The 23,070-nt window shown below is 40.2% G+C and overlaps 1 protein-coding gene across 2 annotated transcripts in view; it reads left to right on the top strand.

Moving 5' to 3' along the window:
* Positions 1 to 23,070, top strand: part of ZNF365 (zinc finger protein 365) — a 289,598-nt gene that overhangs the window by 14,129 nt on the left and 252,399 nt on the right. The window contains exons 3-5 of one of the 2 annotated variants that reach the window (XM_031015660.3): positions 327 to 507; positions 10,668 to 10,705; positions 11,456 to 14,364. In XM_031015660.3, coding sequence (XP_030871520.1) covers positions 327 to 507; positions 10,668 to 10,705; positions 11,456 to 11,717 — 481 coding nt within the window. In that variant the 3' untranslated portion in view covers positions 11,718 to 14,364. Of the gene's footprint in view, positions 1 to 326; positions 508 to 10,667; positions 10,706 to 11,455; positions 14,365 to 23,070 lie in introns of those variants that run through there. The other variant, XM_063710064.1, reaches the window with a different exon arrangement.

Genomic DNA, 23,070 nt, shown 5'->3' with positions numbered 1-23,070 from the left:
AAGGTCGTTTCTAACTTTGCTTTTTAAAATATTATTCACTCCTTTCCTTCCTCTGTCACTGTCCCCTTGCACCCAGTTTCAATTTTCTTAGCACTTATGACCATCTGACATATATTTATTTGTTTGTTTTATAGTGACTATCTTCCTCTACTAAAATACAGTCTGTAAATGTAATCACTAAGAGGTGATTACCTCTCTTGTCATTGCCATGGAGTACTGCCTAGGGTGTTAACTGACAAATAGTAGGCACTCAATAAATATGTGTTGAATGAGTGAATTCCTTGCCTCATATTTCCATTTTGTGTTCTGACATTTTTGCCTTGCAGAGAAGTTGTCACATTCAACCATTTCCTGGAAGCGGCAGCTGAGAAGGAGGTTCAAGGGAAAGCCCGGCTCCAGGACTTTATTGAGAATCTGTTACAGCGGGTAGAACTGGCGGAGAAGCAGCTCGAGTACTATCAGAGCCAGCAGGCCTCTGGCTTTGTCGGTGATCTCAGCGGGCACGTGGTGAGTCACCCCGGGCCAGCCACCAAGTGTAAGGTCCCTGTGGTTGGTGAGAATGGGCTGAGGACAGAGAAAAGGGAGCTGGGTGACTTGCAGAGACTCTCTAGACATCATTTGAGAGCACTGCCTGGGCCATGCCTGTACTGTGGAAATGTTGCTGGGGAGTCCAGAACGCCTGGAAATAAGGTAAATGCTGCATGTGCCGTTTCCAGTCGCTCTTCACCCTCCCACTCCACATCATGCTGAGTTGGTAGAAATATATATATTTTAAATTTGTAAAATAGAAGAGTTTGAAGTATCCAAAGAAATCATTTCAATTTTGATGTTCAAGTAGCTCAGAAGTTATTATCATGTTTTGGAGCTCTTCAAGAGAATCTTACGAAATTCAGTAAAGTAAGATCAAACCACATACACATTTTTTTCCTTAATGGGGAGCAAGCACTGTTCAACAGTCTCTATAGGTTAAAATTCTTCATATAGATTTTCAAAAAGACTGAAAGATTCACAGGTGATAGTTCTAGGGTAGATTCCTGCATACAGTTTTGCATATAGTTTCAGGAGTTTAAGAAACGCCTAAAGCCCAGATGAGATCCCTGGATGTGGGTGAAGATCCAGGTTCTCATAGGTGGCTTGATCAGGATTCCCTTGGTCTCGCTGGAGGGCGGAGGGAGGTACAAATAACCATACTCTAGGTCGGCGGGGGGCGGCGGTGGGTGGTCATATTTGCCCTGTCTATGGTTTCCTACAACAAAACCAAGGAAATATTTTGGATACCCCCAGTTTATTTATAACATTTTCATTACTTATTGAACTTTATTTGTGCTTACCTCCTTCCTAGCAGATTTAAAAATAGTTGTTTTTTTTTTACTGCTTCCACCCCCGCAGCAAATGGGCTCTATTATAAGGAAAAGAAAATAGGCAACATTTATGCCGATCAAAAGATTAGCAAGGTTGCTATTGGTTGATTTAAAAGTTTACTTAGAGCTTTCTGGAAGCCAGGGTGAAAAGGCAACATGATTAAATAAGAAAACTAATTGTCCAGATGAAGGAATGAAATGGAAGGCAGGTGGATAAAAGAAGGAACAGCAGAGAGGAAGGGAGGAAGGACGGAAAGAAATGAAGAAATCCTACATGGTGCTTGTTGTAATCATGTACACTTGGCCTTAGCGCAGCTCAGTGATATAAGCCCCAGAACTTTCCAGAACAAAAAGAGACTGGAAGGAAGTGTGTTACGTCTGTGAGGTTTCAGGCGCTATATTCGAAGAAGTCTCATCCATGTAACATATTTATTATTTTCTGGGTGGATGTCTGTGGTCTTCTACGTGAAATGCTTCTGAGGGGGAAGTCACACCACACTTTGATCCCTCTCCGTCTCCTCCTTGGGAAACCATGAGAGTGTCCAGCCTTGACTAGCTGTGGCTGGAGGGACTATCTGAGCCTCTTTCTGCCGTCTTCTTTCATCCTGCCCTCTTAAGAGAGGGTTGGGGCATGAGGTTATGGTGCCCAGATGTGAGGTGAAAAGGCCTGAAAATGCCTGGCTTCCGGTTTATTCTTACTCTGCTTCTGACTGGGCAAGATAGTTAGTCTTCCTGGGCCTATATTTCTTCTGTAAAATGAAGGGGTTGGATTCAGTGCTTTCCAAGTTGTTTTGGCCTCTTAACTTATGTGAGCATCACCTGACTTTGGTGGCTAGGAATTCTAAAATTAAAATGTAGCATTGACACTTTCATATGTAGAATTATAAGTCATCCAGAGCTAAGAAATGTATGAAATCTTCCGATACTCAGCCAAGAGGAATCTCAAAGAGAGAAAACAATGGAAGGCAAGGAGGAAGTAAGGAAACCCATTCATTCTCTCTTTTAAAATTGTTTTTGCTCACCTTTTTGCTTAGTTTATTTTTTTGGCTTGAAAGTTGAATATTTTTTAAAGAGACATAGCCAGTCATTATTTCTCATCATGCCAAATAATGTAATCAAAAGTTGGGTAGCATTTTGGCTCTTCTAGTTAGATATGTACATGCAAAATTATATCCAGTTGTGTCGCTTTACAATGTGACACATTCTGAGAAACGTGTGGTTGGGCAATTTTGTCATTGTGTGAACATCATAGAGTGTATTTACACAAACCTACACGGTATAGCCCACCACATGCCTAGGGTATATGGTATATGGCCTATTACTCCCAGGCTATAAACCTGTACAGCATGTTACTGTACTGAATACTGTAGGTGATTGGAACACAATGATAAGTATTTAGGTATCTAAACAGAGAAGAAGAGAAGGTACAGTAAAAATATGATATTTAAAAAAGGTGAGAAATAGTATAGCTGTATAGGGCATTTACCATGAATGGAGCTTGCAGGATTGGAATTTGCTCTGGGTGAGTCAGTGAGTGTCTGGTGAGTGAATGTGACATTACTGTACACTACTGTAGACTTTATGAACACTGTACACTTAGGCTACACTAAATTTGTTTAAAACTTTTCTCTCAATAATAAATTAACCTTAGCTTACTATAACTTTTTTACCTTATAGACTTTTAAATTATTTTTCAACCTTTTGACTCTTTTGTAATAACAGCTTAAAACACAAACATTATATAGAAGTACAATAATCTTTTCTTTTTTAAATTTTTTTAATTTTTAATTTTTGATTTCCATTGGTTTTGGGGGAACAGGTGGTGTTTGGTTACATGAATAAGTTCTTTAGTGGTGATTACTGAGATTTTGGTGCACCCATCACCCAAGCAGTGTACACTGTACCCAGTTTGTAGTCTTTTATCTCTCACACCCCTCCCATCCTTTCCTCCTCCACCCCCTCCCCCGAGTCCTCAAAGTCCATTGTATCATTCTTAAGCCTTTGCATTCTCATAGCTTAGCTCCCACTTATGAGTGAGAACATAAAATGTTTGGTTTTCCATTCCTGAGTTACCTCACTTAGAATAATGGTCTCCAGTTCCATCCACCTTGCTGAGAATGTCATTCTTTCTTTCCTTTTTATGGCTGAGTGGTATTCCACGGTATATATAAACCACAATTTCTTTATCCACTCGTTGATTAATGGGCATGGGCATTTGGGCTGGTTCAGTATTTTTTCAGTTGCAAATTGTCCTGCTGTAAATGTATGCAATTATCTTTTTCATGTAATGACTTCTTTTCCTCTGGGTAGATACCCAGTAGTGGGATTACTGGATCAAATGGTAGTTCTACTTTTAGTTCTTTAAGAAATCTCTACACTGTTTTCCATAGTGGTTGTACTAGTTTACATTCCCACCAGCAGTATGAAAGTGTTCGTTCCCTTTTCGCCACATCTCTGCCAACATCTATTTAAAAACTTTTTTATTATGGCCATTCTTGCAGGAGCAAGGTGGTATCACACTGTGGTTTTGATTTGCATTTCCCTGATCATTAGTAATGTCGAGCATTTTTTCATATGTTTGTTGGCCATTTGTATATCTTCTTTTGAGAACTGTCTATTCCTGTCCTTAGTCTACTTCTGATGGGATTGTTTTTTTCTTGCTAATTTGTTTGAGTTCCTTGTAGATTCTGGATATTAGTCCTTTATCAGATGTATAAATTACGAAGATTTTCTCCCACTCTGTGGGTTGTCTGTATACTCTGCTGATTATTTCTTTTGCTGTGCAGAAGCTTTTTAGTTTAAGTCTCATCTATTTATCTTTGTTTTTGTTGCATTTGCTTTTGGGTTCTTGGTCATGAAGTCTTTGCCTAAGCCATTGTCTAGAAGGGCTTGTCTGATGTTATCTTCTAGAATTTGTATGGTTTCAGGTCTTAGATTTAAGACCTTGATCCATCTTGAGTTGATTTTAGTATAAGATGAGAGATGGAGATCCAGTTTCATTCTTCTACACGTGGCTTGCCAATTATGCCAGCACCATTTGTTGAATAGGGTGGTCTTTCCCCACTTTATGTTTCTGTTTGCCTTGTCGAAGATCAGTTGGTTGTTAAGTATTTGGCTTTATTTCTGTGTTCTCTATTCTGTTCCATTGGTCTATGTGCCGTTTGTTTGTTTGTTTGTTTGTTTGTTTGTTTTTGAGATGGAGTCTTGCTCTGTTGCCAGGCTAGAGTGCAGTGGCGTGATCTCGGCTCACTGCAACCTCCACCTCTCGTGGAGGTTGGAATCACCTTCAAGTGATTCTCCTGCCTCAGCCCCCTGAGTAGCTGGGATTACAGGCACCTGCCACCACGCCCAGCTAATTTTTTGTATTTTTAATAGAGACAGGGTTTCACCACGTTGACCAGGCTGGTCTGGAACTCCTGACCTCAGGTGATCCGCCTGCCTCGGCCTCCCAAAGTGCTAGGATTACAGGCGTGAGCCACCGCACCCGGCCCTATGTGCTTATTTTTATACCAGAGAAGTACAATAATATTTTCTTTATGTGCTTTATTCAATAAGCTTTTTTTCTATTTTTACATTTTTTAATTTTTCTGTTAACCTTTTTTTTTTTTGGTTAAAATCTAAGACACAAATACACACAGAGCCAGGATTGTCAATATTCCTGTTCACATCTTTTCCCACTGGAAGGTCTTCAGAGGCTATAGCGTGTACTGAGCTGTCATCTCCTATGGTCACAACACCTTCTTTTGGAATACTTCCTGAAGGACCTGCCTGAGGCTGTTTTACAGATAACATTTTATTTTTATAGAACAGGTACACTCTAAAATAGAAAGATTAAAAGTATAGTATAGTAAATACACAAACCGGTAGCCTAGTCGTTTATTGTCATTATCAAGTATTATGCTCTGTACATGATTGTATGTGCTATACTTCTATGTGACTGCCAGCACAGTAGATTTATTTACACCAGCATCACCACAAACAATTCATTGTGCTACAACATTATAACAGCTATGGTGTCACTTGGTGATAGGAACTTTTCAGCTTTATTATAATATTATGGGAACACCCTCGTATATGCAGTCTGTCGTTGACTGAAACATTGTTTTTTAGTACATGACTGTGTATATGTGTGTGCCACACACAAATGTACATATACATGTACATGCATGCATATACACACATAAATACATGCACAAAAATGTACACATACATATATACATACACAAATGGTGGGAAATTAATAAATATTTATGTTTGTACCTTCTGTATTCCAAATATGATATGATCAACCTTCATGGACTTGCTCTACCGAAGGAAAAATTGACTAATTCAAATAAAGTACAGTTAGAATATAGCAAGAAATTTACAGACGAGAGCTGTGTATGAGTGAGGCATGATCAGGCTGTGGTGATGGAACTGTATGAGGGTTGGAGGGAGGATACGTTGCCCTAGGAAGACCAAGAATGAGGTATGTGATTTCTGAAAGGATTAGGCAGATGTGGTTTCCCCTTGTTTCCTTGTATAGTACTCGAAATTCTGCTTTGAACCATTGTCAGCCACATTATGACACAGTCTGCAGACCCTGTAGACCATTTTTCCTTATAACAGTGTGTTTCATTGTCATACAGGTTGAGTATACTTTATCTGAAATGCTTGGGACCAGAAATGTTTCAGATTTTAGATTTTTTTAGAGTTTGAAATACTTGCATTCAGCTTACTGGTTCAGCATTCCTAATCCAAAATCAGAAATCCAAAATGCTCCAGTGTGAGTATCTCCTTGGAGGGTCATGTTGGCTCTCAAAAAGTTTCACATTTTGGAGCTTTCGGATTTTGGGTGTTTGGGTTAGGGATATTCAGGCTGCGGTAGTTAGCACTATGTAAAATTATATTCATTTGTTTAATCAGTAATTGTGTCCCCCTTCTCACTGAGAGCAGTTTCCTCAGTACCAGTAAGTTCTGCACCCCAGTAAATATGTGTTAAATGAATTACTGCTAGTCCTGATTTAGCAACCTGCAGGACATAAATGCAACACTTAAAATAAGATTATCCAAGCTGTTCCATGACCTTCCATTTCAGCAGTTGTGTGAGTGATTTTGACAGATGGGATAGTAGGTCACTTTGTGTCTAATTTGGCACCATTTTTCAGAGCATAAAGATAAAATATCTGAGTAAGCATATTATATTTTTAGAAATCAGCCAGGTGAACAAGAACATAAATGCTCAAGGGAATTGAGGGAAAGCTACAGATGCCAAAACATTATTTCAGCAAAGACACTAAATGGAAGGGGAAGGAAATTTTTCCATAGCACAGAAGATTCTTTAATGCTATAAGTCACCTTAGAAACAAGCAACTTACATATCAATCTAGGAATTTCACTGCTCTCTAGAGGTGGTAATGAGAAAAAGAGGGAAGAGAAGAGAGGGAGGGAACTAAGGTGGTTATAAGAAGGGAGATGAGGATCTACACTGTTTTTGTAGTGCAGCCTTAGTGGAGAGAGTGAGATCCGGGCTGGGGATGGTATTCCTAATTGTTCTAAAGGAGGGAGCTCAGGTATGCAAGCAAGAGGGAGAGAGTGGGGAGTAGAGTCAGAATCTTCTGCTTATTCTGCAGTGCACTGGGGCAAGAAGCTGTCCTCGGTGTGGCTGAGGCTTCAGAAGCGTGGGTTTCTGGGCTCTCTATATCTTCACTAAGCTGGGCCAAAGATATTATTCAAAACTTTCTTTGTTAAAAGCAGCTGAGTTATTCTTTGTCTCTATAGCCACAGATACCCTGGGCAGATTTGGCACTTTGATGATATCCTGGGCACAGATTTGGCAATTTGATGATATCAAAGACGTGGCTTCTTATTTTATAGGTGAATGTATATTACAGGCTGAGCATCCCTATTCCAAAACTCTGACACTCTTTTTTTTTTTTTTTTTTTTTCGAGGCGCTCTTGTTGCCCAGGCTGGAGTGCAATGGCATGATCATGGCTCACTGCAACCTCTGCCTCCCTGGTTCAAGCGATTCTCCTGCCTCAGCCTCCCGAGTGGCTGGGATTACAGGCACCCACCACCACACCTGGCCAATTTTTTTTTTTTTTTTTGTATTTTTAGTAGAGATGGGGGTTTCACCATATGGGCCAGGCTGGTCTCGAACTCCTGACTTCAGGTGATCTGCCCACGTCGGCCTCCTTAAGTGCTGGGATTGCAGGCATGAGCCACTGCACCAGGCCAAATCTGACATTCTAAATGCTCCAAAATCCAAAACATTTTGAGTGCTCCAGGGTCATGCTCAAAGGAAATGCTCGTTGGAGCATTTCGGTTTTCATATTTCTGGATTAGGGTTGCTGAACTGGTAAGTAGAATGCAAATATTCTGAAATTCTAAATCTGAAGCACTTCTGGTCCCAAGCATTTTGGATAAGAGTTAGTCAAACCTGTACTTAGGTTGGCTTTTAGTACAAGGCTATTTATATTTTTCCATCCTGGGACCTTGATCAAAGGCTGTTTTGATCCTCATCTTAACATCCTCCTTTCCCTAATCAAAAAGAAGACAAAAGTGTTGGACTAGGAGAAAATGGAAGTAGGTAGATGGGCTAAGTGGGAAAAGGTTTTCCATCTGCCTGACGCCAAAGGGGCCAGGAGGAACAGTGGCCTCTTGTGTTCATGGGGTGAGCAGAGGAAATTCTGTGGTGGCTGTGATGATAAGCCCCGGCCTCCACCCCAAACCTCATCATTTATAGGATCTTTGGTGGAATTCTAGTCCAGCCATTGATTCCACTTAATTTATTGTGTACATACTTCTTTGTTCTTATATGTATGTACATGAACACATAGTTTTTAAGAATACAGTACAGAGTGAAGGCTTGCTCAGGCTTGGAGTCTGCTAACTTGGATTTGAAGCCCAGCCCGAACACTGGTAAAGCACTGAGGCTTCAAATCAGTTACTTAACTCTGCTGCCTTAGCTTCCATATCTGTAAAATTGGAATGATGATGCTTACCTCCTAGGGCTGCTGTGAGGGTTAATTCTGCCTGTTCTGTGGTCAGTATTTGATCTGGTGTGTGACATCTAGACATGCACAATTTGTAGTACCTTTATATGTGTGAGCTTCATGACCCATCTTTACTCATCTTTGTCATGCATTTCCCTCTTGGTAAGACACAGTAAAGTCCTTTCATTTCTTGAGGTCCCAGCAGGGCCCATTAGTGACATTCATAGTCACTAAGGTTGGAGTTCTAAAAACATTTTTGAAGTCAGAGATCACTTTGAATATGTGATAACACTGTTAGCCTTTTTCTCAGGGACAGAAGCATACACACACATGTATTTGTTCTCTCTCTCTCTCTCTCTCTCTCTCAATTTTGCATAAAATTCCAAAGAGCAGTATGTATGCAAATGTATGCAACAAATCATTAAACTGCCACTTACATACATACAAACAGTAAAGTGAACACATTTTGTTATGCTCTAATAATTAAAAAAAAAATAAGGAGGAAAGATTTAAAGGAAGAAAAACCTTGTTTATTTTTACAATTTATACATTGACTGAAGTTCACTGAAGGAGCCCAGCTGAGAAATACTTATTGGTGATGGTGGGGTAGAGAAAGTTGATGCCAGTGCCTTTGGTTCCCCAGAAGCTACCAGCCTGGTGTTTGCCGGAGCCATCTGTCCCACCTTCTTTGTATGTTGCATAATCTTTGGGACCTCATGTGAGAACGGTGCCTTTTTCTGTTACAATTTACTAATCTGAAGCCAAACCTAGCCTGCATGAGCAGGCTCAAAATATTGCTGAGTTCTGATTGTGTCAAAAGACAGAACACAAGAATCCTATCTTGTCTCCTCATGACATGAGCCTCCTTTTTTTTTTTAAAGGAACTTCCTTTGTGGCTTGCTGCAGACAGAAGAATGCAGGCAGTGATCCTGTTAGGCTGAGCTTGGGTTTTCAGATCATTTTAGTACAGCAGGGACATATATCTTGGCCACACTGGCCCAAATACCAAGGTGGCCTTTTCTCCATATTTTATTTGTCGTTTCTCTTCTTCTGTTGGTCTGCCTGCTAATGTGACACCACTTATTCTAGTGAAAACTACATGAGGAAGATCAGGATCAGGAGGATGGAAATACACTGCCTATACACTGGATGGTGACATCTCTATCACAAAATGATAATTATCAATTTATTCTGCAGATGAGAATATTCCAAGCCCAGCCACAAAAGTGCATGCAGATATTTTATTGCATGAGTTATTAGGAGTGGGAAATCATCTCAATGATAGACAGCCTCAGGGACAGTTGTGGGGTTGTTCTTCATATTCTGTCATTTTAGGAATGATGGATTATAGGCAAGAAACCTTTTATGTCAGTGTTCCCCTTAGTTGATACATTGTGACTGGCCACAGCTATAGATTAGCTGCAAATACAGCCTGAATCAATCAGGAAATCATGGCGGATCATTTCAAGTTTTCAAATTTTATGTATTTATTTTATTTCAATGGTTTTGGGGGGAACAGCTGGTTTTTGGTTACATGAATAAATTCTTTAGTGGTGATTTCTGAGATTTTGGTGCACCCATCACGTGAGCAGTGTACATTATACCAATATGTTGTCTTTTATCCGTCACCCCACTCCTTGAATAACTAAAAGTAGAACTACTGTTCGATCCAGCAATCCCTCTACTGGGTATCTACCCAAAGGAAAAGAAGTAAATTATATGAGAAAGACACATGCACACACATGTTTATAGCAGCACAATTTGCAACTGCAAAAATATGGAATCAGCCTAAGTGCCCATCAACCAACGAGTGGATAAAGAAAATGTGGTATATGTGAACCATGGAATACTACTCAGCCATAAAATGGAATGAAATAATGGTCTTTGCAGCAACTTGGTTGGAGCTGGAGGCCATTATTCTAAGTGAAGTAACTCAGGAATGGAAAACCAAGTATCTTATGTTCTCACTTATAAGTGGGAACTAAGCTATGAGGATGCAAAGGCGTTCCAGTATTTGGAAACATATTTCTTCAAATGTTGCTCTACTGGGAGGCTCTTTTGCGTGTTTGAGATTTTTGAGATCTGCTGACATAGACTTCTCAGAAATCTCAGAACAAGTGCCCACAGAGGCTCCTGGAGTAAGCAAGCAAAGGCTGAGCATGAGATGTTCTTGTTCACTGATGCAATGGATGGTGCTGCAGGTCATGCTACCAGTAGCAGTCACTGACTCCCTTAATGGGAATGCAGTTTTTAGAAAGTATAAGAAATATTTTAAAAACCAAATCCAGTCCTCAAATGCAGTAACATTTTTTCTTATTTGTTTTCCTTCAGCTTACAGACATCTCCTCAAATAGGAAGCCCAAATGCCTGTATGTATGTATTTTTATACTTGGGCCATTTGATAATGTTTGTATTGTATGTTTTCCTGTTGCATTTTATATGAGATCGTATCTATTTTATATGATATCTATATTATAAATGGCTTTGGGAGGCTTACGTGAAAACTGATCTGCATGTGTATCTAACTTTGTGAAAAGTTGATGTGACCTTTCAATATCCTACTAGTCTATTAGTATATGCCACTATGATGGCACTGGAGGAATATTTTTAGAGTATTATATAGTATAACTTTCTCTTATTGAGGTATAGTGTGGTCATAATAACTCTATAGTACTATTAATGTAGTTCATGTACTACATTGTTTATGTAAATTCATCCTGGCAGTCATATGCTTTACAACATCTATGCAGTGAATTTGTCTGAGTCTGCTAGTTGTCACTTAACAAGTCAAGAGACATGAGTTCTGGTCCCATCTTCTCCATAGACTAACTGTCTGTATTATTCGGGGTAGTCATTAACATTTTCTGTACCTCAGTCTTATCACTGTAAATAGGACTAGTAATATCTCCCTGGGAATTTAGTACCATGTGATCATTTCATGGCGACCACAGGAATTTTTGGAAGAAAAATACTCATATTATGATTTGCCTTTGTGGTAGCATTATCACCACTGTAGCATGTAGGAGAGATTGTACCATGAGTAATTATTCTTTTAAGGTTTTAAAGAAATCTTTCTTTCTGCTCATCTCTTCTCCACTCCCCCCTCCAACCCTCTGTAGAAGCCGAGGGCACCCACATTCGGTGTGTAACCACCCTGATCTCAAGGCCCATTTCCACCCAAAGGGAAGGAACCACCTGAAAAAGGCCAAGGATGACAGAGCCAGCATGCAGCCTGCCAAGGCCATTCACGAACAGGCTGAGTCCTCAAGAGACCTCTGCAGACCTCCGAAGAAAGGGGAGCTCCTGGGGTTTGGCCGCAAAGGCAACATCAGGCCCAAAATGGCTAAAAAAAAGCCAACAGCCATTGTGAACATCATCTAAAAGGGTGGGTGGTGCTGGACCAATCATCGCTGGGCTTTGGGGAACATTGTTCCAGGGGCCAACAGTAATGTCTTTCTGGAAACATTCCATAGTAAGACACATTGGAAAAGCCAAGGGCATAACACAGGCAAGCACCTCAATTAACCAGAGCTTAGCAAATGGGAATCTTAGTGAACCAGAATTTTACTATAACCCCCTTTTAGAAGCTTGCAAATTAAAGAAAGAATAAAAAAATTAAATCAATCTTAAAGCTCTAACTTCTAAAGTAACTGGCCCAGTCTCCAGTAATCTTGGCATCTGGGCTTCTATGCAGTGGTCATTAATTTTCAGGACCAAGGCCACACAAAATGTCAGGCCTAGGGAGAAAATTCATCTGTGCCCACTGCTCTCCAAAGTGTGAGGCCAGGAATGGGAGTGTAAAGTTCTGTTAATAGCAGTAAAACGAAAATATTTGTGTTTGTGTATAACCTTCCCCTCAGCTAATTTGAAAGCCTCCAAAATAAGGATTCCCATTCCCCGAGTATTCTGGTTAATCAAGATTTCAATTTCTGGGTTGCTTAAGCGACTCGTTCAGTCAGACTTCAGTTCTCATTCCGACAGGGTGTCTTTCAGTTCGTTTGTTTGACTGAGGTTTTTTGGTGGCCTAGATGCATGTTTATTCAGATTTTGGTACACCTCTGCCGTCTTCTTTGGCTGAGTATTCTGCACCCACAGACCATGCTGCCAGCCTCTATCTTAATAGCTGCTTCTGTGGATATGGCTGGGGAGCGAAGTAAAATCCTCTTTTGATTAGCACCCAGCATGGGCTCGGTGTCTAGGTGGTTGGAATGACAGTGGACTGCACGCTTGGTGCATCGTGACCATCCTGGAAGCACTGCAGGTGTCGCCAAGCCCTTTCCTAAGACCTGCTTTCCGGACAGTGTCAGTGGCCCTCTCTCTTTCTGCTATGGGCATGACTTTCTCTTCGCTGGCTTAACTTTTCCACTGGGTGGTTCACTTCGCCTCCTGCTGCTTCTGTGCCCTGTTAAGGCTTCAGGTATCTTTCAACCAAGTATCTGGAGTGTTCACTCTATGTTGCATTCTAAAGTAATTTCTGAAATAAACAATGCATGTAGGAGCCAGAATCTGACACTGTCTTCCCCTCCTTCCTTCCCTAAAATGTCTTTTGTTTCCACAAAGAGCTGTTAAGAATTTCCTGCTGTATGATTTTCCTCAAGAATGAATTTCCATGTCATTTTTTCCTTAAATTTAGCAATATCATCAGGTCTCATGCAGAGTTTACAAGTGCTGACATTCTTCTGAAAACAGGAATAATTTTGTCCACAAATATATACATATATACATATATATAACACATACAAAATATATATGTTAAGTATATTAATAATTTATTTTTAAATACTCATGGAGAAAGTGTGTGTTTGTGGTGGGTGGTTTTTAAACTATATATGTTTGTTCATGTAAACTGAATTCTCTTATTTAAAAAATCAAAACTGTAATGTAATTAACATTGGCAGAATTATGATTGTTACTGCAATAAGCATCAAATTAGCAGCGCATTAAAAATAGGAAATAAAGCAGTTGCTTAAAATGCCAGTCAATTGAAAAGTGTAACATCATTATACAAACATTTTGAACCTACCATAATGAAAATGTTCTTGAATCTTCACTTTGACTTTCGGTTTATGGGGGGATAGATCATTCATGTGATATATAAGCAGCTATCAAGTGGGCAAAAACATTGCTGTGAATATCACTGTTTAGGCTAACATTGTAAAAATTGTAATGTTATAATTATTATTTATTTGGAGAATTAACTTCCCCCTCTAAAGTTATTTATTATTGATGCTTATACCATGATTGCACCTTAGCCTTTTACATACTAAAAACATAACTTGTTAGTTGTATTGCATGCTCTTTGTCCCGTAATGTGTGTGCAATGACAACTTGTTTCTGTTTTATTTAAAGTAACTGACATTTTGGATTTTCATCTAACATAGAGGGCATGGCAACTCTCTTTGACAGTGGTACCCCATGATCTTCAGAAAGTACCATAATGTCATCCTACTCTACATTTCACAAGACAAATTATTTTGAGATTTATTATATTAAAATTTTTTTTTAAGTTCCCACTAAATTTTGACCCCCATATAAAGAAATGTGTTATGTGTGTTGTGCCTCCTTAGAGACATAAATTTAGTGTCAAAACATGGGAGATGGCTTACTCAGAAGCATACTCCACTTAACACACCATGGCCTGAGCTAAGTACCATGTCCTGTTTGTGTCTTATTTTTAAATATTTTCTTTGTCCACATGGGCAGTTGACCTTAGAGTTAAGGCGGTTGCTTTTTTGAAGAAATCACCAAAGTTTCTGGGAAACTATGTTCAAGGTTAAAATGGAGAGTAGATTTAATCTTATTTGTCTTGTAGGGAAGAAATCTTCCTTTGAACCGTTTTTCTTGCTTTTTCCCTTTTTCCCAAACTAGGTTACAGATTCTTATCTGCAAGATTCAAGTTGCTTAGACATTGTTTTCCAGTATTCTGCAGGGCCAGTCAGTTGTACAGAAGTTGGAATATTCTGTTCCAGAATTAAAGAAGTTTTTAGATTATGAAATATTATGATAATAAAGCTATATTTCTGACTAATGTGTTGATATGTTTTGTCTAGTTGGAGTGTTTTTTGGGGAGCCAAGCATGTTGATCCACTAACAGGAAACAAAATGGTCCTTCATGAATAAGCTGTTCATCATACATATAATCACCAGGATCTTGTGTACCTATAGGTTTTCTTAACTTAGCTAGATCATTTTTGTTCATCATAATTCCTATATCTAAAAGTTATTTTTACATATGTTCACACTGAGACAGCTTCATTAAAAGCCCGTTTGGCACTTTTCCCCATCTTCCTCCACAACCATGAGTAATTTTCCTACACTGTATTTTTAAACTTGTCATCTCTTAGCAATTCATAAACAGATTTCACAGTATATATCCCAGCCTGTATATGCTATACATCCAAGACATTGCAAAGCCCAGAGTGTGATCACAATAGATAACAGAGAGAAGTATGTGTCTGGTGGAATTAGCCATTGTTCTTTTAAGAACCATGAAATCAGGAAAATTTAGGGGACTCCGTTTGTTTAGGAGCTGTGAGAGTTATTCAGGAGGTGACCTTAGTCTGCACTTACAGTTGACCCTTGAACAGTGCAAGGGTTAGGGACACTGACTCCTGCGTAATTCAAAATACATGAGTAACTTTTGACTGCTCAAAAACTTAACTACTGATAGCCTACTGTTGACCAGAAGCCATACTGATAACAGTTAACACATATTTTGTATGTTAAATGTATTATCTACCGTATTCTTACAATCAAACTAGAGAAAAGGACATGTTAGTAAGAAAATCATAAGGAAGAGAAGATACAGTTATATTCATTAAGTTGAAGTGGATCATCATAGAGGTCTTCATCGTCATTGTCTTCACGTTGGGTGGGCTGAGGAGGAAGAGGAGGAGAAAGGGTTTGTCTTGCTACCTTTGGTGGCAGAAGAAATCAGGATAGAACTGGACCTGCCGGGTGCGGTGGCTCACGCCTGTAATCCCAGCACTTTGGGAGGCCGAGGTGGGCGGATCACGAGGTCAGGAGATTGAGACCATCCTGGCTAACATGGTGAAACCCCATCTCTACTAAAAATACAAAAAATTAGCCGGGCGCAGTGGTGGGCGCCTGTAGTCCCAGCTACTCAGGAGGCTGAGGCAGGAGAATGGTGTGAACCCGGGAAGCGGAGCTTGCAGTGAGCTGAGATCGCGCCACTGCACTCCAGCCTGGGTGACAGAGTGAGACTCCATCTCAAAAAAAGATGAAAAAAAAAAAAAAAAAGGAACTGGACCCACTCAGTTCAAACCTGTATCGTTCAAGAGTCAACTGTAGTTATGTCAAGGTTAATGGGTTCACCAGGTTATAGTGTTTTTGAGAAATAGCTGTGACATTCCTGATTATCTCAGTTTATTAGAAAACATAAATCCCAGTATCTTGATTCTGCTCAATCTGGATCCTTCAGAAGTGAATTCCAGGGGTAGCATGCCTGCATGATCCCAAAAAGAAGCCCCGGAGCAATTTCAAATGTTTAAATGATGGAGAGCTTTAGAAATTGAATTCCTTTTCGTGGAATTAAGGAAATTTTTTCTTTTGTGTTCCTTTTTTTTTGTTCATGTTCTGGGTCAGAACACAACTGAAATTTTCATTTAAGAAAAGAGTATTCAAACTATAGCCCTATGTTAAATTTACTCTGGATCTTCAGCTATTATTCCAGGATGGAAAAGAGTTTTTCCAGTAGAGGAACCTCACATATAGGCAGGCTAGATTCTCCTTCCCACCCTGTAATGGGGACACTGATACATTTTGCATATGTGGAGGTAGATGCCTAGGATGGTAAATGAGAACTTTGGTACCAATGTCCTGTGAGAAGAGGAGAGATTATTGCTGCCCTTAAGTATCTGAGGTGTTATCACGTAGAAAAATACATATTTTGTGTGGCTGCAAAAGATTACTGAGATCTGTGAGAGAAAGTTCTGAGGAAGCAGATGTCAAATTACTAAATGTAAAATTTCTAAGCACAACGGAATAGGTCACCTAGTTGAAAAGCGAGCTCCCTGTCTCTGAGCTACTATTTCCTTTGAGTACTACTTTTCTCTTAGCTACTCCTTTTCTCAGCCATTGTTCTTTTAAGAACCATGAAATCAGGAAAATTCAGGGGACTCCATTTGTTTAGGAGCTGTGACAGTTATTTGAGAGGTGACCTTAGTCTGCCCTTATAGTTGACCCTTGAACAGTGCAAGGGTTAGGGACACCAACTCCTGCGTAATTCAAAATCCATGAGTAACTTTTGGTTGGGATTCTACATTGGGTTGGGAATTGGGCTGGGTTCTTCCAAAAATAATTGTAGTGTTGGGATTCTATTGTTTTATATATATATTGACGTTACATTAATGTAAATGTTGGCCACATAAAACTTAGTGTCGACATGGTAACTTGATTTTGGAGATTTTATTTCACTGACTTGGGCTTTGCAAAGTTTGTAAATTTTGTAAAGTTACAAAGATAACACGCACCCATATTTATCCTTACAGAATCCTTTTGAAGCAAGTAGGGCTGAGGAGGTACAATTTTCTACTCTTAGCAGGTGGAGAAACAGCAGTTGGGGAAACAGGAGATGTACATCTTGTACTATTACCTCAGGATGATGTGCTTCTTGGAATGGAAGCATCTCACCTCCCTGAATGTGATTTCAGTGTTTAAAGAGAAGGTACATTTTTTGTTACAACATGGCTCCTGAATGCAAGCCAGGAACCTCATCTGGTGTTCAGTTAAATCAACAGCAGTTCTTTCCAGCACTGGAAGATAAATTGGCAATGTTGGACTTAGAGATGGTGTGTGTCATGTCAGGCTCCGGCATCGTGCCTTCTTCAGGCATTTTCCAGGTAGTTTTGATTATTCTTCAGCTTTTGCCTTTCTTATGAATATACTTAAGAAGGTGACATCATCACATTTTGCAATGAGAAGGGGGCTTATGATGGCTTGAAAGGGTTTCCAGGGCCCAGGAACGCCTATGTAACAGAGCTTGAGTGAGAAAAAGAAATTGTCCTTCTACATCTCAGCCAATGCTCCTTTACCGTGTTCTGCCTCCTCATTGACAAAACTCCAAAAAATGATCCTATATGCATTTGTTGATTACATAAAAGTTCTCAGTGTCCTAAAATTCTGTTTAACGTTTATGATTGGTTATTGCACCTATGCAAGCCACTGTGGGAGTTATAGACGTTGCCACTCTGTAAGCTCAAGACCTCTGCCACCCTTTAGAGATGAGGACCCCAACTTGCCAAGGAATTTCGAAGTCTCAGATTGAAGTCTGTTAGATTTTAGTGCATACGTTTGTGGACATTTCACATTGGTTGTTTGCTGACTAACAAGTGGCATTGTTCACTTTGGTTGAGTATATCATAGAGAAACAGAAAGATGGTTTTATATCTCAACCTCTCCTCTTTCCAAGCCCTAATTATTTGTTCAAGGGTGAACCCCACTTCCCCATTCTCAGGAATGTACTTTATTTCTATCTTTAAGTGTGCCTGTAGCTTGAAATTATAGCTAACACTTCTCATATAGTCCTAAACACAGAGATCTGGTAGAGGAAACCAAGATTCTTAAAGGGTAAGGGATACCCGAGGAGCTTAGAGTGGGTAAGGGCAAGAGGAGTGGACACACAGTTAGTTATTGGGACAAAGATCAAAGCTTTGAATTTACCCTGCATGCCCTGGCTCTGGCCTGCCTCTCCACTCCAGCCAGCACCAGACCTCTTGCTCCTTTCCAACCACTGCCTTCCTTTCAGAGAGAGGAGAGCTCTCTCCATGCACTGCTTCCCTGACATGTGTCTTCTGCCTGGAATGGCCTTCTCTTTCTTTTTCATCTAGTTAATTTCTGTTCAGCCTTCAGATTTGAGATCAATTGTCACTTCCCCAAGGCAGCTTCATAACTCTCAGAATACCATGTACCTATTCCTTGTAGGACTGATTCTAGGTGCCCCTTTATAATATTTAATAGTGTGATGACTTGACTCATATCTGCCTTCCCCACTGTTCTGTCGTTTCCATAACAAGGGGCCAAGTCTGTACCTTTTATCCCTAGTATGTCCCCAGTGCCAGATGCAGTACCCAGGATAGGGTGGGTCCTCAATAAGGTATTTGTGGAGTATGGGAACATCAGTGGCCTCAGATATGCTAAAAAAGAAAACTACAATGAGAAAATGGACTTTCTTCCAGCTGGGGAGGATCAAAGAGGAAGTAGTGTTTGCAGAATGAACAGGATTGGAGTTAGCAAAACAGCAGAGCATTTTAGGCAGTCTGAGTGTGGTCATGGAGGTAGAAAGCATAGGACAAGTGAACCCTGGGAAGTAACATAATTTTTCCTTGAATATCCATTTATTGGCCAGTCTGTCTCCCATTTTAAGGGTAAGCCCCTCAGGTCTACACCTATCCTGTAGTGTTGTATCCCATTGTGAGAGAACTGTATCTACCCTGATGCTCTAGCACCTAGCACTGGGCCTGCCGCTGTGTAGAGATTCAGGAGATCCAGTGAGACAGCATCATTCCTGGAACCTGGGCAGGGGCTCACCTTGCCAGAGGGTCAAGTATCTCCAGCTCCAGGAAGAGAAAAACTACAACAGTATGGAACCAGGCAGAGCATTGGAGCACTCTGCTTCTGCTTCTAAGGGTCCTTCCAGCAAGGGCTGGAGCCCACAAACTGGCTGGCACTCCTCTTATTGAAGCCATTCCTACAAACTTTATAAAATTAATCAGAGAAGCATGGAGGGGAGAAACAAAAATAAACCAAGCTGGCAGCATAGTCAGTGTTTGTTATGAGGTCAGCTTGCCCTCTGACCTGCTTCCCCATAGTGGTTTGTGGCCTATTGCCCCAGAATCATGCAGACCCTGCTGTAAGACTATAGCTCCCCTGAACTGCTGTATAGATAACAACTCAAACACTGCAAAACATTAAGCTTTTCCTTTGAGATATTCCTTCAGGTCCTGTATACCAGTGAAACTACTGACACCTGCTTGCCTGAAGGACCCCACAAGAAGATGACTCACTAAAGAATGCAGTTCCCACATCCCCTTTACCCTTCTTAGGAAAACTTTTGACTTTTGACCCTCACTGTCCCTGATCCCCTTAAAAACGCCAGCTCAGGAAAAATCAGGGAGATGGATTTGAGGGTCTTCTCTCATCTCCTCACTCAGTGCCCTGTGATTGTTAAACTCTTTCTCTGCTGCAAACCCTGCTGTCTCAGTGTATTGAACTATTACTGTGTAGAAGGCATATGAACCTGTTGGTCCTAAAGCCTTATCAGTAGGTGTTTTAATACTCTCCTTCTTTTAGCCTGCATCTATGGTAAGATAGAAAATACATGGCATTTCCTTCTGAATCCATGGTAGACATTGCTAATTGGCCAAGGTTATCTTTCCTGATGAACACAGACATAGCCTCAGAATCCTTCTTAACACAGCCTTAACCAGCTGTGGTAGGCAGAATGTCTACCCACCTAAACTTTTAACTTTGGAAGAATCCTTTAGATAATAACTATGTGTTGTTTAAGCCACTAAACTTGTGATAATTTGTTACAGCAGCCATAGAAAATGAGTATACCAGCTAGTCAGCACACAAATCACAATCTATTTGCCCTTCCTCAACAATGGTGGAGTTGAAAGGGCACTGATCTTGGCATCCTGCTTTACAACTTACATCTGCTTTGACTGTGGGTCCAGTTTCCTCATCTGGAAAATAGATAGAATGATGTCTTGCCTTGGCCATGTGGAAAGCACATGGGAACAACCATGAAGTCTTCTCTCTCCCCTAATAACTTTCTAACCAAGAACTTGAAAATAGAAAAACAAGATTCTTCCCTGTGTACTAAAACAAAGGGCAACGTTTAATGAACTAAAGCAGAAAATCATTAAGTTACATTAAACAGTCTGAATGGTGGTAAAGAACTGACTATAACCTGTTTGAAGATATTAACCTATCTAATAGAAACAGATAGGTATTAACATATCTAAAGAAAGATATCAGGCTCTGCCACTTACTAGTTTTATTATCTTGAGCAACTTATTTAATCGATTAGAGCCTCATTGTCTCTCTTTGTATTCAGGATCATGGTGCAGATTCAATAAGATATCCATATAAAGTTTTTAGCATAATACCTGGCACAGAGTCAGTACTTAATATATTTGCTTATTTGAGACTATTGGCTAAACATGGAGACTTAGAAAAGAGAGTGTCAGAAAACAAATACTAACAGCATCTGTTGGGGGATATATGGGCCAGTAAATAAGATTCCCCTCCCAAGTTATGAATTAACCAATACTTATTAACACACAAGCCCAATGCCTAGAGACCAAAATATCAGAGCTACTGGCAAGACTAGATTGTAGAACAGCCTTTGGACTCATATCTTGATGCGCTGGTTTTGTACCTTCATGCAATTGCTTTGCTTTGCTTCTTAGTGTCCTATGTTTTTATTCCCCAGCGGGGTCAAGATAGCGTCTCTGATCTTCTTTTCTTGGTCCTACTTTCTCTACTCCAGCTGCAGTTGACATCTGCTCTTCTTTTTGGCTGTTCGGAATTCAAACCCCCTTCTTGTGTCTGCAGGGAGATTCCTTCCCTACTGGGGTAGGGCCATCTCCTACTTAGAAGCTGAAAATGCCACATGCTCATTTTCCTAGCTTTTCCTGAAACTGTGACTTAGAATCTGCCTGTCAGATATGTCCACCCCAAGCTTTGGTCCAAAGGAATTAACTTAAAGAGGTAGGGTGTGTATAAAATCCTGTCTGGTGATGGAAGAGAGTGGAGGCAACAGCTCCATCCAGTTGCCTGAGGTATTGGCAATGACAGTTCTGACAGCAGAATCCTAGTGTTTTCAGTAGACCAATTCAATGGTATAATTTTGGCATTGTTCCTGGCTGGCTAGCACCTCCAGATCTGGTTCTCTGTCCTCCCCAGAGATAATGTGATGTAAGAATGCCATTTTAATAAACTCTTTTCTAACGAATTGCTAGAATCCATCTCTGTTGCCTGCAACTAAGAACCCTGATGAATAGACCACACCCGCTTCAAGTACTTGGGGAAGTGAGGAACCATTTCCCTTTAAGGGTCTGTAGTGCATTCCAGTTGGGCTGTAATGAAGTGGTCATTGACTCTGTGGCACAAAAGGGTTTTTTTGGATTCTTAGCCCATTTCCTTCTTGTGCTTCAGGGTCAGGTACAGAGTACTGCATATGCCTAATAGGAGGGAGCTGTTCCTCAAACAGAACAATCAGTTTGGCTCAATAGCTTAAACAAGCCCTGATTTAAGGCCTCACCAGATGGATCTTGTCAGAATCACTAGAGTTAACTAGATATTCATCCATCCAACCAACCAACCATTCACCAATATTTATTTGTATAAGCCAGTCATGCAATAGTGGGTACAGGAGATATAGGCTGCCAGATATATATGGGGGTAGGTGGTGAAGTTTTCTGAACCATCAGGGCCAATCCCATCTGAACTATCAGGGCTAGTTTCCTCTCTGTGATGGTGTCCACATTACCCTGACTGGCCCTACTGCATTTATAGCCTTTTAGGATCACAGGATCTCAACAGAATCCCTGACTTAGTCATTCTCTGTCCTACGGCACTATGTATTTTTTCAACAGCACTGACTACTATCTGAAATTATCTTATTTATTGGTTTACTTGTTTATTGTCTTTCCCTTCCTTTTGCCTCACGGGACTGCCTTGTTGGTTTTGTTCACTGACTACTACTAAAATCCTGATTAACAAAGCCTTGTTCAAAGAACCAATAAATTGGTTCTGGAGAGAAAATTCTCTTGAGCTCTGATTTGGAGCAGGGCTAAGGGATAGCTACTGTTGACCAGGAGATTACAATGAAAAGACTTTGAGGAATTCCTGCAGTATGTAGAATGTATAGAGGAATCTCTCTCTCTCTTTTTTTGGCCTTCAGCTTTTAAGTTCCAGGGTACATGTGCAGGATTTGTTACATAGGTAAACATTTGCCATGGTGGTTTGCTGCACAGATCAACCCATCACCTTGGTATTATGCCCGGCATCCATTAGCTATTCTTCCTGATGCTCTCCCTCCCTCCCCATAGGCACCTGTGTGTGTAGTTCCCCACCCTATGTCTATGTGTTCATATTGTTCAGCTCCAACTTATAAGTGAGTACATGTGGTGTTTGGTTTTCTGTTCCTGCATTAGTTTGATGAGAATAATGGCTTCCAGCTCCATCCATGTCCCTGTAAAGGACATTATCTCATTCCTTTTTATGGCTGTGTAGTATTCCATGGTATATATGTACCACATTTTCTTTATCCAGTCTATCACTGATGGGCATTTGGGTTTATTCCATGTCTTTGGTATTTTCATGTCAAATGGTATTTCTGCTTCTAGATCTTTGAGAAATGATCACACTGTCTTCCACAATGGTTGAAATAATTTACACTCCCACCAACAGTGTAAAAGTGTTCCATTTTCTCTACAACCTTGCCAGCATCTGTTGTTTCTGGACATTTTAATAATTGCCATTCTGACTAGCTTGAGATGGTGTATCATTGTGGTTTTGATTTGCATTTCTCTAATGATCAGTGATGTTAAACTTTGTTTCATATGTTTGTCAGCTGCATAAATGTCTTCTTTTGAGAAGTGTCTGTTCATGCCCTTTGCCCACTTTTTAGTGGGATTGTTTGTTTTTTATTATTGTAAATTTGTTTAAGTTCCTTGTGGACTCTGGATGTCAGACCTTTGTCAGA

This window comes from Gorilla gorilla, chromosome 8, assembly GCF_029281585.2.
Source record: "Gorilla gorilla gorilla isolate KB3781 chromosome 8, NHGRI_mGorGor1-v2.1_pri, whole genome shotgun sequence".
In the NCBI taxonomy this organism is placed as follows: domain Eukaryota; kingdom Metazoa; phylum Chordata; class Mammalia; order Primates; family Hominidae; genus Gorilla; species Gorilla gorilla.
The sequence above is the reverse complement of the archived record's forward strand: the minus strand, read 5'-3'. Positions and strand labels throughout refer to the sequence as shown.